Source organism: Hordeum vulgare, chromosome 7H, assembly GCF_904849725.1.
Source record: "Hordeum vulgare subsp. vulgare chromosome 7H, MorexV3_pseudomolecules_assembly, whole genome shotgun sequence".
NCBI lineage: Eukaryota > Viridiplantae > Streptophyta > Magnoliopsida > Poales > Poaceae > Hordeum > Hordeum vulgare.
In genome coordinates this window covers 459,789,127-459,807,527 of record NC_058524.1, presented here as the reverse complement: position 1 = coordinate 459,807,527, position 18,401 = coordinate 459,789,127, and the positions used below count along the sequence as shown (strand labels likewise).

Below are 18,401 nucleotides of genomic sequence, written 5' to 3'. Positions count from 1 at the left end.
TGAGGGGCACCGTCTCAGTCGGCGGCACCGTCTCGATCGGCGGCACGTTCATGGTGGGAGCAGCAGTAGATGGGACAGCCTCAAGGATAGGCGCCAAAGCTGGCTCCGACCCCCTTTGGTCGTCGTCCTCCAGATGGATCACCTCCGAAGAAAGCTTGACTGAACAAAATGAAATTACAGAAAAAGGTCAAGACCAAAGACAGCACTCGCGAATCAATAATACAAACTCTCGGAGTCGTGACAACGTACCTTGCTGGGACGTGGCGACGTTATCCGTGTCCATGGGGTCATCGTCCTGGTGCGGCAGAGAGGTGGCAGAGGTAGCAGCTCTGTTGAGTGAAATCCACTCGACAGGTAAGCATGAGTTCAATCAGATACTGAAGGAAGATAGAAGAACAAGACACTTATGCTGAGGAGACTAGAACAGTGATCCTCATGCGAGGCAAAGCTTTCCGAGGCTTAGGCCCACTGGGTTTGGCCACCTTAGACGGCTGGTCCGTGCGCTCGGTAGCCGCGTCCCTGGTCCTCTTCACACTCCGAGCACTCGGAGACACGGGAGGGGCTGGCGAAGCACTCGGGGCCGCTGGAGGAGCCGGCGGAGCAGCAGGATCATGACGGCGCTTAGTTCGGTGCTCTGGTGGTGGAGGTGGCGAGCTCTGCTCCCCTTCCTCCTACTCCTCCTCCGTGTCCCCACTGTCGGAGACGTACTCGGCTCTATCCGCGCTGCCCTCCTGGCTGCCCTCCTCTTCCTCGGCTGGATTCCCGTTCGAGACAACAGAATACCAGTTAGTCCACTCCTGCACAAAACACAGTCGGCAACGTCAGTCAGCAGGACAAGAAAAGTAATAAATCTAAGAAGATTAAAAGCACTCGACAAGATGCGCTTACCTCATTCGGAGGAGGATTGTTGGCGCGGAAGGGCTTCACCCGTCGGGCTCCTTCGGGGTTATTACACGCGCCTGTGATGCCGCAAACCCACGCCCTCACAGTCTCCCTGGTCACGCACTCTGGATGAGACCGAGTGGAGTCCGAAGGCCCCGCGTAGTGCCACATGGCGTGGTGTCGGGCCTGCAGCGGCTGTATGCGCCGACCCAGAAAATCTCCAGCAGGTCCGTGCCGGTGACTCCCTTGCGGACGACGGCTATCAGCGCGTCGACCAAAGGCTGGATCTGGATCCTTTCCCCCTTAGAGAGCGCAAGCTTCCTGGGAGGGCCCGGACGGTCTAGGCTAAAAGGTGGCAACCCGCTCGAGGCATTCGGACAAGCAATGTCCTGGCAATAGAACCAGGTCGATTGCCAGTTCCTAACTGACTAGGACAACTGGAGGGGGGTAGCTACTCTTTGTTTTCTTGTGGAAACCTAAACCCCCGCAGAGCTGGAGGAGATGGGTCTTATCGTCCGACTGGCTAAGCTTTTTGACGGTTTGGGATCTAGCGGAGAAGACGTACTTAAAGAGCCCCGAGTGAGGGGGACATCCAATAAAGCACTCGCAAAGGGTGAAGAATGCAGCAAGGTGGGTTATTGCGTTTGGAGGAAAATGATGGAGCTGCGCCCCGACGTAGGTCATGATACCTCGGAAGAAGGGGTGGGGAGGCAAGGAAAAGCCCCTGAACACATGGCTGAGCAGTAGAACGCGCTCCCCCTCCTTCGGCGCCAGCTCTGTCTCGCCTTCCGGCAGCCGTCGGGACTTGTTGACGATCATGCCATGCTCCACCAACTCCAGCAAGTCGTGCTCCGTCACCGAGGAGGGGAGGAAATCCCCATGGATCCAACCCGCCGGTAGCGCCCGCTGCCGCCGCTGGGTAGGAGCCGTCCCCTTCTTCTTCTTCTTCTGTGACTCAAGTTTGATGGTCTGCCCCTTCGTCATGGCGAAGGCGATGGATCCACGGAGGAGGAGGGGAAGGAGGAAGCTTGGGGCGTGTAGAGAGCTGTGGGAGGAGCGGGATTAATGCGAGGAAGATAAGGAATGCAACAGAGAATCCCGCCGGAGGGGCTTAAATAAGCTTCCGACTGGGTCGCTAACAGGTGGACCCGAAATCTTATCTCCCCAACCGGCTGCTGCGATGTTAGTGGAGAAGATAAAGGCACGGTAATCGAGGTGGCGAAACCTACTCGATGGCAATGTCGACATCCCCGATGAGCGCGCGGCAACCGAAATTTGAGGATCCCGGAAAATCTGGCGCTGTCAGTTTGACCAGTCACGTCGAAAGATTCCGCGGAAACACTCGGTCTCTGACGGTTCGTTTCACCGATACCTTCACTCGGATCACTAGTTGAAAGGACAAAATGGATCGAGGCAAACAACGCCAAAGTCACCTCCATACCAGTCGGATCCATACTCCAAACATCACTTCATCGTTCAAACCCCGATCCATTCGGGGACTAATGATGGGGTTATAGTCCCAGGATAGGGTCATAGGCCTACCCTATAGGTCCTACCCAAGGACTACCCTTCATAGACGACGAGGCCCTTGGACAGTTCCGACTGAACTAAGGACTCCCCCATCATCCAGTCGGTGACGAGCACTCGGAGCATATTAGCGTACCGACTGGATTCCACTCTGTACATCGTAACCTCCCAGGAGGGCAACGGTCATACGTTTTCATACACCATTATTAACATTTAAGGCTTACGTTACCTATAACGTAGGCATTTATTCGCCACTATTCCACCCCTGTCCACCGGGCCATTATGAAGGGCAGCGCACTCTATATAAGCCGCCCTTCCCCACTGGTGCGGGGGTTGGCTTTTACTGTAATCCTATATTCCACTCGACACTAAGCTCCCAAGAGCACTGAGACGTAGGGCTTTTACCTCCACCGTAGAGGGGCCTGAACTCATACATCCTCGCCGTAGCTAAGGCTCTGCCCATCCTTTCGTACCCTACACTTCTACTGTCAGACTTATACCCACGACAGAACTATTGGCACTTTAGCTCATCGTATTATGCATTCGCTTCCTTATCTTTTCTTTTTCTCAGTTTGGTAGACATGTCCTTCAGATAGAAAACATGTGCCACATCACTGGCTAGGACGAATGATTCGTCTGTATACCCAAGATTGTTGAGATCCACTGTTGTCATTTTGTACCGCGGTTCTTCCTTTACCCCGCCTCCTTTCAGATTGACCTATTTGCACCAAAACAAAGGGACATTCAAATCTTTCCCATAGTCAAGTTTCCATATTTCCTCTATGTAACCATAATATGTGTCCTTTGGTCTATTGGTGTTTGTTGCATCCAAGCGGACACCACTGTTTTGGTTGGTGCTCTTTTTATCTTGAGCGATCATGTAAAAATGTATTTCCATTTATCTTGTACCCTTTGAAAGTTAATATAGTCAAAGATGGTGTCCTGGCCAACAAGTACAGGTCATCTCCAACAATGTTATTACACATGAGATGTATTTGCAACCAACCGCCGAAAGTCTCGATGTGTTCACGTGTAATCCATTCATCAGACTACTCATGGTGTTTGGAGCGTAGAATATTCTTGTGTTCATTGATATACAGGGTCACCGGGGTAGAATTCAGTAGAACTGTGTAGTGTGCTTGCGCCCAAGAATTGTCATCCCTACATATTATTGAGTTTGATCCTAGCGTGCCTTTTCCACTCAGTCTCCCCTCATGCCGCAATTGAGTGACATCAATCTCGTCAACTAGGTGAACTAGGATGTGCATCGAAATATTGGAAAAGGCTGGTGGGAACACCAACTCGAGACTAACAAGACATTGGACCAAATCATTTTGTAACCTTGGTAGGATTTCTGGATCGATTGCCTTTTGAGAAATTGAATTGAGGAATGCACATAGCTTCACAGTAGCTAATCGAACATTTTTTGGTAGAAGCCCCTCAATGAAACTCGAAGCAGTTGCTTCATAATCACGTGGCAGTCAGGAGAATTTAGGTTCTGGATTTTTTTTCTCTGCCATATTTATTATTCCCTTTATATTCGACGAGAAGCCAGACGAGACCTTGATACTGAGCAGACATTCAAAAAATATTTCCTTCTCTGCTTTGGTAAGAACATAGCTGGCAAGACCTTGATACTGCTTTGGATGCATGTCGTCTTTCTCGTTCATATGTTGCTGGTCCTGCCGTGCCTTCGGTGTATCTTTTGTCTTCCCATACACGCCCAAGAAACCTAGCAGGTTCACGCAAACATTCTTCGTCACGTGCAGCACGTCGATTGCAGAGCGGACCTCTAGGTCTGTCTAAGGTAGGTCCCAAAATATAGATTCCTTCTTCCACATGGGTGTGTGTCCCTCATCGTCATTCGGAACAGATTGTCCACCAGGACCCTTTCCAAAGACAACTTCTAAATCCTTGACCATATCGAATATAATATCACCTATACGGAGGACAAGCTTCTTCCTGTGATTTGCCTCACCTTTGAAATGCTTTCCTTTCTTTCTTAAGTGGTACCTGCTCGAAAGAAATTGACGATATCCCAGGTACACATTCTTCCTACATTTGTCCAGATATATACTTTTAGTATCATCTAAACAGTGCATGCATGCGTGGTATCCCTTGTTTTCCTGTCCTGAAAGGTTACTAAGAGCAGGCCAATCGTTGATGGTTACAAACAACAACGCTCGTAGGTCAAATTCATGTTTTTTGTGCTCATCCCACACACGTACGCCTTTTTTATCCCACAACTGTAAAAGTTCTTCAACTAATGGCCTTAGGTACACATCAATGTTGTTGACGGGTTGCTTAGGGCCTTGGATGAGCACCGGCATCATAATGAACTTCCGCTTCATGCACATCCAAGGAGGAAGGTTATAGATGCATAGAGTTATAGATGAGGTGATATGGTTGCTCCTCTGCTCTCCAAAAGGATCAATTCCATCTGCACTTCAACCAAACCATACGTTCCTTGCATCATCTGCAAAGTCCCCCCACTTTCTCTCGATTTTTCTCCACTGCGACCCATCAGCGGGTACTCTCAACAACTCGTCTTTCTTACGGCCTTCTCTATGCCATCGCAACAACTTGGCATGCTCTTTGTTTCTAAACAGACGTTTCAATCGTGGTATTATAGGAGCATACCACATCACCTTGGCAGGAACCATCTGCTTAGGGCGTTGGCCCTCAACATCACCACGGTCATCTTGTATGGTCTTATACCGCAATGCACCGCATACCAGGCATGCATTGAAATTCTCGTACTACTCACCACGGTAGAGGATGCAGTTATTACGGCATGTATGTATCTTCTGCACCTCTAATCGTAGAGGGAAGAGAACCTTCTTTGCTTCGTACGTACTGTCAGGCAATTCGTTATCCTTTGGAAGCTTGCTCTTCATTATTTTCAGTACCTTTTGAAATCCCTTGTCAGATATACCTTTCTCTACTTTCCATTGCAGCAATTCCAGTGTGCTACCGATCTTTGTGTTGCCATCTTCGCAATTTGGGTACAGCTCTTTTTTATGATCCTCTAACATGCTATCGAACTTCAACTTCTCCCTTTAACTTTTGCATTCTCGTTGTGCATAAACAATGACCCGGCGAAGATCATCATCAGCGGGCACATCTGGTGCCTCTTGATCTTCAGCTTCCCTCGTTGTAGTATCACCGTATTCAGGGAACATAGGATCCGGATAGTTGTCATCATCCTCTTCTTCTTCATTGTCTTCCATCATAACCCTTCTTTCTCCCTGCTTGGTCCAAACATTATAGTGTGTCACGAAACCCTTCTCAAGCAGGTGCAAGTGAAGGATTTTCGAGGAAGAGTAATCCTTCATATTCCCACAGATAGTACAAGGACAATACATAAAATCATTCTGCTTATTTGCCTCAGCCACTTTGAGAAAATTATGCAGGCCGTCAATGTAGTCGGAGGTAAGTCGGTCACCGTACATCCATTGCCGGTTCATCTGCGTGCATTATATATGATTAAGTATATATATATATATATATATATATATATATATATATATATATATATATATAAACAACATACATACCAAATTGTGCATCTAAATCAAATAAACTCACACACACTCCTCCACTAAAACCCACAAACCACACTACTTCTAGAGCATTTGAAATGAGCTAAACTAGTAGTGACAGATGGGGAGATGAAGTTGCTAACCTTTTTAGAACACTTGGATAGTTGGTGCACCGCCAAACCTAGACAAATCTTGGGGGAACTGAAGCTTGGAGGTCGAGCTCGGAGAGGAAAGAAAGCTTAAGTGTGGCTCGGGCATTTCATAAAACACCTCATGTGCATAGGAGAGGTGAGAACAGAGTAGCACACACCTGCACACTCTGGCCGGCCAAAAATGAGAGGATTGAGCGGCCAGGGGCGAGCATATATATAGGCAATCTTTTAGTCTTGATTGGTGTGTAGAACCTGGACTGAAGATAGCCATTTAGTCCCGGTTCCAGACACGAACCGGGACTAAAGGGGTTGCGCCAGGAGCCAAGCCCTTTAGCCCGGTTGGTGGCACGAACCAGGACTAAAGGTCCTAGAAGAACCGGGACTGATGCCCGCCGAGGCCCGACCGGCGTCCTGACTGCTCGAACCGGGACTGATGCACGCATTAGTCTCAGTTCGTAAGTCGACAGGACTAATGCTCTTATTAGGCGAGGACCAAAGCCCTATTTTCTACTAGTGCCCTACCAACAAAAATAGATGTAGCTGAACATGTTTCCATTTAACTCTGAACTTGCCAATACGTTTAATGTATTGACCCTAATGGCTGCAAGGTCTCATGTTGCAGGTGAATACTACGAGGAGTAATTTACATAGGGTTGCATGCCTTCACTCAGCATACTTCATTGTGGTGTTGATGGAGCTTACCAAGATGTTTGCCTTAGACTTGCTTTGGTTTCCGCTTGTTATCAACTTTGTTGCTTATTGTAAGACTATCTATTTGACTAGCCTATGGCTAGGGTTTGTAAGATTATTTTCTTTCTGGATCATGTGATGTAAAAAAGGACGTATTTGTGAAAGATGCAACATCATTACCGTGTATGACGATAATTTGATTCAGGGGTGGGCATAGAAACACAGGAGACCGTATGCCTGCAAAGGTGGGCCGCGACACCATCCTTACCCTACCCACGTTAAGCTTGCATCCTTCATAACTGGATCCTACAATGGGATTGTGATGAACTTGTGTTAAAGGAGGAAGATGTGACATCTCATGATGTTATTCGCTCCGGCTATGGTGTAGAGGTATTTGACAACAAAGCCTACAAGAATAAAAGGATAAAGTAAGCTCACACAAATGTGAAATAACAAAGGTCACACAAGGATTTGAAAAAGAGGAAGAAGAGGCAATAGCACAAGGGAAAAAACAGCAGCAGAATAAATAAAAAGGGCGAGGAAGGAGTTCCACCCGGTAAGCATTGATAAACTTTCCCTCATTGAGACATATGGCTCTTAATTTGTATTGTTATTTTTTAGTAGATAGGATAAACATTCACTTATTTTCTAGCTTAGGAGAAAGATAATATCCAACCCATGTATGGTAAAGTCAATCACTAGTGAAAAGTGGTGATCATACCTCATACCATTTGCAACCAGGCAACGTATAGTTTGTCTAACAACTACGGCGCAGGCAATCACATATCATGGTAAAAAATTGCTTTTATGATATAGGTAGCCTAAATACATGCAATCAAACCAGATGCATATGATTTTTTGCTGCATGAGTTCAAATTAATTCAAACAGGCTCAATTCAGACAAGTATGCAAAGTGCCAAAACATCATATACGGCCTTGGGCCGTTTCGAAAAAAAAGTTTTGCTTGGTCAATATTACATGCATAGAGCCCTAATCGCAGATGCTTGAATAACGATATTACAACGGCGAGAAAGATACGCAGATTCAACATGTTGCAGTGCCGAAAGCCACCGGGGAAAGCGTATGACAAGGAGAGGGTACAGCAGCAACACGAGGGGGTAGGGGCTTCGTCTCTTCTCTGATCGCAGCAGGACTGTCCTTGGCTTGTGTCGATCCCAAGGAAGGTGCTCCGGGCATGGGGACCCTCTCTACGATCTGCTTTCGTAGCATGCCATGCAGCCTGCCGTACAACATCCGCTTCACATCCTCAAACGCCCTGTCCAGTTTGTCCATCTGCACATGATACTCTGGAGATTCAGAACGACATTTCAACATAATTTCATATCATGAAAGGCGACGGTGCGTCGTATGAGTGGACTTGCCTGCTCTGCGACGTACACATTGTACATGAAGAGCCCGTAGTACAGATCAAAACTGTCGCTCACCGTGTTCTCTGTCTGCACAGGCGAAAAAGGCCGACCCAAATATGATTATCAGGTAACAACAGCCTCTCGAGAACAAAAGGAAAATGCTTCGTGTATGTATTTCCCTCTGCGCCGCTTACCAGATGCAGGAGGGTCTCGTAACCCTTGGTGTTGATTGGCGTGGACTTGAGGTTTAGCTCCGCCAAAACCCTGCATCACTTGCACAACAATGAACAGTTAACACTTCGGCTCTGCCAAACATAATCGGCTGGCAAGACTAGATAGATGGTCAGTTGCCCATCGGAAGAATATCATACAGAAACCAACATTCAATAAAAAAAATCGTGGAAGTCATATTTTAAATGTTTAAGAAAATCCGAAAAAAGGTGGGATGTTAAGAGGGTGATGTTTTATTGCCACCCAAAATATCAAGTTGAAACACATTATGGGATGTGAGTTATGAAAACGACAAATTCAGCCCTGAGTAGCGATATTACTGTTTGCCACTATCCGACGCTGATTTTGTCTTTTTCATAGCTCACATCTTGTAATGTGTTCTAACTTGAAATTTGGTGTGGCAATAAAACATCACCCTTTTAATATTTCGTATTTTTTCAGATTTTTCAAAACTTCAAAAAATCTTTTTCTCATGTTTTTCATGGGTTTCCACCGAATGTTGCCCACCTCCCAATGGTATGCGTGATGAACTGGCTTCCCGCGGCGAGGCGGTCATGCTCTGCGCATGACATCTCCACCATCCGACATCCCTACAAGGCAACAAGTTAGGAATGCATGATTTTCGTCAGTCCTGACCAAGGGAATGCCCTTTCTTTGTTTTCCCTTGCTGACTTTGAACAATCTCATGCTTGAATGAGAACAAGCGATTAAGATGAGATCGAAATCCTGATTGGCCTATCCAATTACCTCCTGCTCGAAGATGCTCAAGAACTGGTGGCACTTGGCCTTCTGGTCTCCTTTATCCGAAAGGCGGACCTTCTCGTAGACGAAGGGGAGCTTGCTCCAGCTGTGCTTTCCGCTCTCCGGCCCAAACATGGGGTGCGTGCAAACGATGCCGAACTCCGGCGGTAGGATCTAACGGTGTGGCACCGAACAATCATGGAGTTAAACTACGGAAATGTTAAAAAATCTCATGGCAAATCTGACAGGATGGCAAATTATGTTATCGCGAGCATGGCAATTTCTAGGAAATCTGACGTCATGTTAATTTGTAGAGAAATATACTATAACACTAATCCTTCTAGAGTTGGAGACACCACATTCAATTGAGGTTTCCGGTTGACATTGGGTCACCCGATTTTGACCGGTTCAACAGTTTCTCAAAGCTCTTTTATTCAATTTTCTATACTATATTTATAAATACACCATGCTTCTTAATTTTAAGGCCTCACAATCAATTGAAGTCTTCAATTTAGAATTGTGTCATCCGATTTTGATCAAATCAAGAATTTCTCAAGGAGCTCTCTCATATGTTTTAATTCATCTCTTTTAATAAATTATTTTAATTCATCTCTGTAACTATATTCTTTTATTCCTTGTGCTTTTTAATTTTTGAAGCTCTCTTATTCCATCGAGGTATTTAATTTTAGATTTGGCTTTTTGATTTTGACCAGTTCAACGATTTTCCAAATTAATTGACAGCAATCGACCTACAAAAACATATCAATCAACCGACATCCCTCTCACCCCCTAAAAAAGAAGTTCCAATATGTGATATTGTAGCACCAATATGGAACGTGCAACCACCAATGATATTTTCACACAAAAGTATGGATTGATTAGCAAATAACACTGAATCAAACCACTGAAGGCCTATCAAACACGTTGCATTACAAATAAATAAAAACACACCATCCCCCCCCCCCCCCCCCCGCCAAACCAAACACTCACTCAATTTTACGATATAAGGTGTATTAAGTTTCCGAAAAGTATAATATTTGTAACTTTGACCAAGTCCAGAGCCAAAAATATTGACATCCACAATACTAAATCAATAAAAATAAAAATGTATTTCATGATGAATCTAATGCGATTTGATATTATATATATATTGAAATATTCCTCTACAAATTTGGTCAAATTTAAAAAGATTTGACTTCTCAAAAAATTATACCTTATATTTTAATACAAAGAGAGTATTTTTTTTATAAAAACCCAAGAACATTAACGGCGCAGCAAAGACCGCCCAACCCTTTACTCCTTCAACTAATGCAGCTGTACTGGTAGTTCGTACAGTCGTTGTGTCATGAGCACCGGACAGAGGGACGGTTGAGCAACTCAATGCTGGCCCCGTATGTTTGGCAGGACCCCAAACTCAACGTCACTGCTAAAAATGCGGCACAAAAAAGTACAGTACGTTTAGCGGTAGGCGCTGAAAAGTGTGACGAGACGTTTCGTTTAAAATTTCAACTAGAGACAGCTACTTACTTTGAGAAGAAATATTATCGGTACTAGTGCGATCATCAATGGTAAGTACGGGTCAGGTTGAAGGTTACGAACCTCGAGGAGGAGGTTGCGGGGGAACTGCTTGACGGAGAGCACGTCGGCGACGATGGTGTCGGGGCGGAGCTTGGCGAGGGGGATGGCCCGGACGACGGACTCCGTGGAGAGGATGGAGCTGCAAACCAGCAGCACGTCCGGCTGCTCCTCGCACAGCGCCTCCAAGCTTCTGTTGTTGTTGTTGTTGTCAGCATTTCACAGCATGATGGATTGATCCCCTTGCAATTGCATCCCAAGTTCCCAACCGATAGATCGAAGAAAGATAGGTTCGTGGATTGGCATGGTTGGTCACCTGAAGAAGCGTATCCCGTGGGCGGAGCAGTAGCCGGAGTAGTCGGATCTTGAGGTGGCCAGCACGGCTTGGCCCTGCCGCTGGATGCCCCTGGCGATGAACTGCCCGAAGTTGCCGAACCCGATGATCCCCACGCGCAGCGCCGCGGGATCCGGCGCCTCCGTCAAGGACACCGACGGCGACGGCGACGTGGAGGGCTGCTCGTGGTCGTAGGCGCCACGCCAATGTGCGGCGAGCTGCTGCTCCTGCTCGGTGGAGGTCGTGGCGTCTCTCGGGGGTTTGGCGCCGGCGGTGGCCGGCCTGATCGGCCGAAGGGCGGCGAGGGCGCAGAAGTCGGGGCTGAAGCGTCGCAGCAAGCTCGGCGTCGGCGAAGCGGCGGCACCGGCCGGGGAGCTGCGGCAGGCCAAGTGGCGAAGGGAGGAAGCCATCGGTCGATCGGCTGCTTACTACGAAGTGATCGCGACGCCGATGTACTTTTTATTAAGTGATCGCGAGGCCGGAGCCGGTGGCGCAGCCGTGCAGGTCTCGCGCGCCCTCGCCAGCTCGCCAGCCTTGCATACGCGTCGATTCCAACTTGGTCGATGGATGTATCGGGAAAAAGAGATCGCTCGGTCGGGAGCGAATCACGAGAAGCAGATGGTGTGGATTTGTTGAGGAAAAAATGGCGAGATCCGATGCGCGTGGCAGTCCATCACGTGGAGGCAGCGGCAGCAAATCGACCAATAATCTGGACAGCCGGCAGCAGCAAGTCAGGCGGCAGAAGAAAAGCAGGGCAAAATTGACAAAAATGACCCCTGGGACGAAAGAACTCACGGATTGACCCCTCGGGAGAAATAATTCACCGGCCTGATCCTTTTGTGTGGCGCCCGACACCTCGGCGCCACACTGTACTGTGTGACGCCTAGGGGTTAGGCGCCACACCCCCTACCACGTGGCAGGGAGGGCCCCACCCCCAGGCAGTGTGACGCCTAAGCCTCAGGCGTCACACATTGTAATGTGTGGCGCCTGACCCTTAGGCGCCACACACTGACTTACAGAGCCACGGACCAGCCCCCTCCCCACCCCCTCCCCACCCCCTCCCTCATTCCCCTCCCCCAGCCCCTCTCCCAGCCACTGCCCCCTCCCTCAAATCCTTCTCTACATCACCAAATCTCAAGGTTTGGAGCGGGCATTTGTTGTCCAATCACTCCCCTAAGGTAATCCCCACCTCTCCCCTCATTCTCATCCAAAGGAAAATCTTTTGTGTTCTTTTTTTTGCAAATTTGAGAAAACCCTAGTTTTTCATGAAATGTGGGATGTATATCATATTGTTTTATTTGTTTGTATGTTAGGATAAGGGGTATGATGGGGTTAGGATTAGGGTTGTTTGGATGTGTGCATTATGGTTGTTTTAGGGTTAGGCTAGGGTTAGGCTAGGGTTAGGCTATGGTTAGGCTAGGGTTAGGGATGTTTGGTTGTGTTAGGGTTATGAGGGGGTTAGGGTTATTTGGAAGTTAGGCTATGGTTATTGTAATTGTATGATTGCTCATAAAAAGGTTCCATGTTTTGTTGTTTAGGTATGGGAAGAACATGTGTTTATGTTCATCACGTGGACAAGGATGCCTTTTTAAAAGGCAATATTGATCCGGACCCGGATGAGCTTGACATGGTGTTCGATTTGTGTCCTAGCTATGCTGAATTGTTGGAACAAGTCCGAAAGGATTTGAATTGGATGGACCCTAGTGATGTAGTTGAGTTTGCTAGTAGGCATAATGTGGGATTCGGAATGCACATTCGTTGGAAGACCATGCGTGTCAACTCCGAGCAACGTTGGCTTGCATACAAGGATACGGTGGCCGAATCACTAGACAAGGCTCTAGAGTTATTTGCCATGAAAACAAATGTTCCTAACTTGTTGGATTTGAACCGGGTTTCCTCTTCGATTGTTGAAGCTATTCCTGCAACCATCAACGAAGAGGCCAGCATTGAACCTCTTTCTTGTGTGTATGAGGCTAACGAAGAGGTCAACATTGAACATGAACCATTGGTAGAGGCTAATTATGAGCACTATGATGATGGTAATGTTCTTCATGACAACAATCTTGGTGATTTGGACAAATATAATTTGCAAGAGACAATGAACCATTCCATTCCGTACTCACGTGGGTATGCCTCTGAGTCTGACGATGAGGGTCCCGATGAAGAAGTTGATGAGGAAGGGTTCACGGCAAAGGAGGCTGAAGCTTTCATGAAGGTATTAAAGCGTGATCACCGGACACCATTGTTCGAGGATCTTAGCCTTGCGGATGAAGCCGTGGTTGACGGAGGCGAAGGCATATTGTTTGGAGTTAGGCCACCTTCTCATCGGGACACACATGGGAAGAATATTATTTTGCCGGGGTCAAAGTTCGAAACATTCTTTGAACTGAAGATGTGGTTGGATGAATATTCTGTTACGCATTACAGGCCACACAAAGTTGTTCATTCAAACATGAAGCTGCGTTACACGGTTGCTTGTGAGGATAGAGGTTGTCCTTGGATTGTCCGTGCAAGACCATGGAAAGGAGGGCCAGGATGGAACATTGTCAGTTGTATGCCTCACATGTGTCAAGGCAAGAGGGTTGATGGTGCCCTATCGTCGCAAAGCCATAGACAACTAACCTCCGAGTTCATCGCTTATAGGCTTTCCAACTCCATCTCCTCTCTTCCTACAATGAGCATAAAAAGCGTACAAGACCTTGTGAAAGCCCTCTTTCACTACGAGGTGAAATATGGTAAGGCATGGAAAGCAAAGCAAGCCGCATTCAAGATGTTGTATGGTGATTGGGAGGAAGCATACAACCGCATACCTAGGTTGTTGGGAGCTATTGCCCACACTAACCCGGGCATGGTTCATGTGGTCGAGCCGTATGGGGAGAAAACAAGGATTAAGAATGGAAATAGGGTTCGCGTATTTGGCCGTGCATTTTGGGCATTTGAGCAATGTGTGAGCGCTTTCCAGCACTGTCGTCCTGTCATCTCTATCGATGGCACGTTTTTGACCGGACAATTCAAGGGCACTTTGTTGGTTGCAATAGCAAGTGATGCCAATAACCGGTTGATGCCTTTGGCTTTTGCTTTGGTTGAGGCAGAGAACAATGTTAACTGGGAATGGTTCTTGCATATTTTGAGAACCAAAGTATTACCGTTTGAGAGGGAAATATGTGTCATATCGGATCGTCATCAAGGCATACTTAACGCGGTTGACATTGTCATTCCCGGCCATGCTCCTTTGCATCATCGATGGTGCATGAGGCATTTCTGTGCAAACTTCTACCGGGCATGTGGTAGCAAGGAGTTGGCGGATGATCTTCAGGATTGTTGTCAAGCATTTTCTGACAAACGATTTGCAAGATTGTACAATGCTTTGCTTGTAAACAAAAAACTTGATGCAGGTGGGCTTGAGTTTCTTAACAGGCACATTGAACTTTCGGCCTCCAACGATCAATGAGTGCTGTGACTGCCGCAGCGTTCAGATTTGGAGTTGACCGACTCACAAGCTGCACGAATGGAAGGAGTCCCGTCATCTCGATGTACGGGGTGTACCGCTCATCGTAATGCATTACAGAGGATGCCCCATGAGACCGGATCTTCAGGGGCGTAAGCTCCTGCAAACATATAGGAGAAGAAGATATCAAGTGCTTATTACATTTTCAAAATATTACTAATCTACTAATCATTTTCTACTTACCATCTTCTTCTCCGACATGAAATAGGCCCGGTGTTCAGCGTCATAAACATCATTCAGAAACCACACCATCCTACAAATCACAAAAAATTACTCATTTACTAATATTCAAATAAGACTCATATACTCATATGAACTACTACTAATACTAACTACTACCACTAACTACAAACCAACTAGTCAAAACTCATATCCTAACTAGTTAAAACCTAATGCAAATCCTAACTCATATCCTAACTAGTCAAAACCTAACTCATATCCTAACTAGTTAAAACCTAATGCAAATCCTAACTCATATACTAACTAGTCAAATCCTAACTCATATCCTAACTAGTCAAAACCTAACTCATATCCTAACTAGTTAAAACCTAATGCAAATCCTAACTCATATACTAACTAGTCAAATCCTAACTCATATCCTAACTAGTCAAAACCTAATACAATTCATATACCTACCTCTACTACTAACTACTACTACTACTCACTATTCATATACTCAACCAAAACCAAAACCTAATGCAATTCCTATACCTACTACTACTACTAACTACTAACTACTCATATACTCAACCAAATCCTAACTAGTCAAATCCTAAGAACCTACTCAAATCAATCTACTAAAATCAATCTACTCAACCAAAACATAATAAAATTGGATAGAAGGATGGGAAAGGGAAGGGATGGGGGAGGACATTACCTTGGGGGATCAATCCAAGGAAGAAATCCTCAGATCTGAAGGAGATTGGGGAGGGGATTAGGGAGGGGATGAGAGCCAGCCGCCGCAATGGAAGTTTCTGTTTGAATGAGGGAGGGGGTGGGGAGGGGGGTGGGGAGGGGGCTGGCCCGTGGCTCTGTAAGTCAGTGTGTGGCGCCTAAGGGTCAGGCGCCACACATTACAATGTGTGACGCCTGAGGCTTAGGCGTCACACTGCCTGGGGGTGGGGCCCTCCCTGCCACGTGGTCGGGGGTGTGGCGCCTAACCCCTAGGCGTCACACAGTACAGTGTGGCGCCGAGGTGTCGGGCGCCACACAAAAGGGTCAGGCCGGTGAATTATTTCTCCCGAGGGATCAATCCGTGAGTTCTTTCGTCCCAGGGGTCATTTTTGTCAATTTTGCCGAAAAGCAGCAGCGGCGAGGGGCAGAGGAGAGGAGCAGCTGGCGCCAAGGAGGTGCTCGAGGGGCACGTGCGCTGCCGCAGCAGCCGGTGCGGCCTATACACTCACAAAAAACATATACTTGACCTGTTGGCGAAATCAATTTACCATCTGAACCGTCTTTGAAAAAAAATATAAACTGATCATTTTGTGTGACGTCTGACAACTGTGCGCTGCACTACACTACACTACGGAGCATCTTGGGTTTAGGCGCCGCACGCCCGGCCAGCTTGGCAGCCCAGGGCCAGGCGCAGCCCCACAGCAAGCCGTGCATTACCTAAGAGCTAGACGCCACGGAGTATAATGTGCAGCGCCTAGCTTTTAGGCGTTGCACATTGACTTAAGCCGCATCGGACCAGCCCTCCCTAGGCAGTTCTTCCCTCTTTCACGCAGTTCCTCTCTATTAACAGAGAGCAGCGACGGCACCCCCTTCGATCCCGCTCACCGCACACCCCTCTCAGATCTGGAGATTTCAGTCGTGGAATCGATTTCTAATCCCTCCTATTAGGTAAACTCCTCCATTCCCTTTCTTTTCCTCCGTAAATTCGTTGTCATTTTAGAGATTTGTTCAAGATTGGATGAAACCCTTGATTTGCTTGGTTTGGATCTTTATTTGTACAAGATTGGGTGTTGTGATTTAGGATGTGTAGTCATAGTGGTACTACCCTAGTATTGTTTATTAGGTCACAATATATGATTCTTGTTAGTGAAGCCCTAGATTGTTTATTTTTTTAATATATATGAGATGCCTAGTTTTGGAGATAATTATGAGATGTTGAGTTTTGTACCTATATATATATATATATATATATATATATATATATATGAGATGTTGAGTTTATTTGAAATATGAGATGTTGAGATGAACATATATGACATAGGAGAAATATATGAGAATTTTTTAAATGAGTATTGTAAATCATTTATTCATCTAACTCGGTTAGAGGTTAGATTTAGATTCTTGGGTGGGTTAGTTACATCTAATAACAATACACTTAGCGTATGATCCATCAAATTAAGCTTACATGGATTAAGCTACACACTAATAACAACCTCTGACGAGTGATGATTAGAAAGTAAGTAAATCCTAGAGCAACTATACACAAATAAAATGCTCGGGATATCACACTAGCCTGCTTCTTCAGATCAATCATATATCTTAAGTGCTTGTTTAACTTCTTCAGTTCCCCTTTGAGTTCTGCATCCCCCATCGTCGGAGTGACGCTGTCAGAGCACAAAATCTTCGCATCCCCCCATCATCTTCGGTGCTGACCGCAGATCGAGCACCATCTTTGTTGCCCTCATCGAATCAATTAAGCCATCCATTTGAAGCCTCTCAATGTATTCATTCATCCATTCAAAATGGTTGCATGGAGGCAAGTCCTGAAAATGCAAACATGAACCCTAAATCCCAAATATGAGCAAAAAAAATCTGGATAAATCTGGAGGGATATGGAGAGATCTTACCTTCCCCGCATGTGGCGTGCTCTCGCATGTCACAAACTCGCGCCCTTTGCTCCCATTCTCCTTCTTCCGAGTAAGACGACGTACCAGTAGCCTGATGCATGGGCAATTTGGACATCGCGTTAGCGGTACTTCACCATACCGTGGCCATGAGGGGTGGGAGGCTGAGCTAGAATTTGACATCTCTCGTCGGTCGAAGTTTCTGCACTTCGTAGCCGGAGAAGAAGAAGAAGAAGAATGGGTGGGGGGAAGGGCAGGCAATGGTGAGCGAGCACGGGGAGAAGAAGAAGAATGACTACTCTGTTTGTTGGGGGGGAGGGTAGGCAATGGTGAGCGAGCTTACAGACCCACGTGTCATTGGGACAGCCGGCCCCACTCGTCAGAGGCAAAGACAGAGATTTTCCTTTCTTTGGCAGCGCCAATGCTTGGACAGAGAATTTCCTTCGGCAGTGACAGTGACAACGACTCTAGTTCGGCGCTAGGGTATGACCGAACGGTTGTAGTTCGTTGCTAGGGTAGCGGGGTTTTGAGACGGTCAACGGGGTTTTCTAAGGTTTGACCAACATTCAAATGAGCATAACTAATTCAAAAAAATCAAAAAAATAAAATGCATGCACACATTGTCGTCTTATGTGATATAGTAACCATAAAAAATAATAAACTTGGTCTACGAGCATTTTCATAAAAGAACCTTCACACAAATGAGCTACCCCGAACGAAGTTGTTCAGAGTTCAAGGAAGTGAGGAAGTTTTTAGGGTGTTCGAAAAATGTAAAAATATCAAACATTTCACCAAGCGCTTCAAATTGGGGTGAATATCCATAGCTAGATGACCATGTGACATGCCCGTTCGCGCCAGAACGCGCCAGAGCACGCCTAGAGCATGCCAGAGCGCGCCGAGTACGCGCACATCAATTTTTCGACAGAAGTACCACTACAAATAGGATATTATAAATTCAATGTTCACACTCCTCTCTTCCTCTGGTGTTCTTTGCTGGAACACTCATTGGTTGCACAACCTTCTTGGCTTGTTTGATCCTTGCTGGGTTCTT

At 46.5% G+C, this 18,401-nt stretch overlaps 1 protein-coding gene across 1 annotated transcript; it reads right to left on the bottom strand.

The window, feature by feature from the left end:
• Window positions 1-7,623: 7,623 nt before the first annotated feature.
• Window positions 7,624-11,775, bottom strand: LOC123408896 (arogenate dehydrogenase 2, chloroplastic-like). Its single transcript, XM_045101927.1, has 7 exons — window positions 11,027-11,775; window positions 10,735-10,903; window positions 9,142-9,309; window positions 8,902-8,984; window positions 8,358-8,427; window positions 8,176-8,250; window positions 7,624-8,086 (listed from the first exon to the last, which is right to left on the bottom strand). The coding sequence occupies exons 1-7, from the start codon at window positions 11,452-11,454 to the stop codon at window positions 7,838-7,840; spliced, it is 1,242 nt and encodes a 413-aa protein (XP_044957862.1). The 5' UTR covers window positions 11,455-11,775; the 3' UTR covers window positions 7,624-7,837.
• Window positions 11,776-18,401: the final 6,626 nt, after the last annotated feature.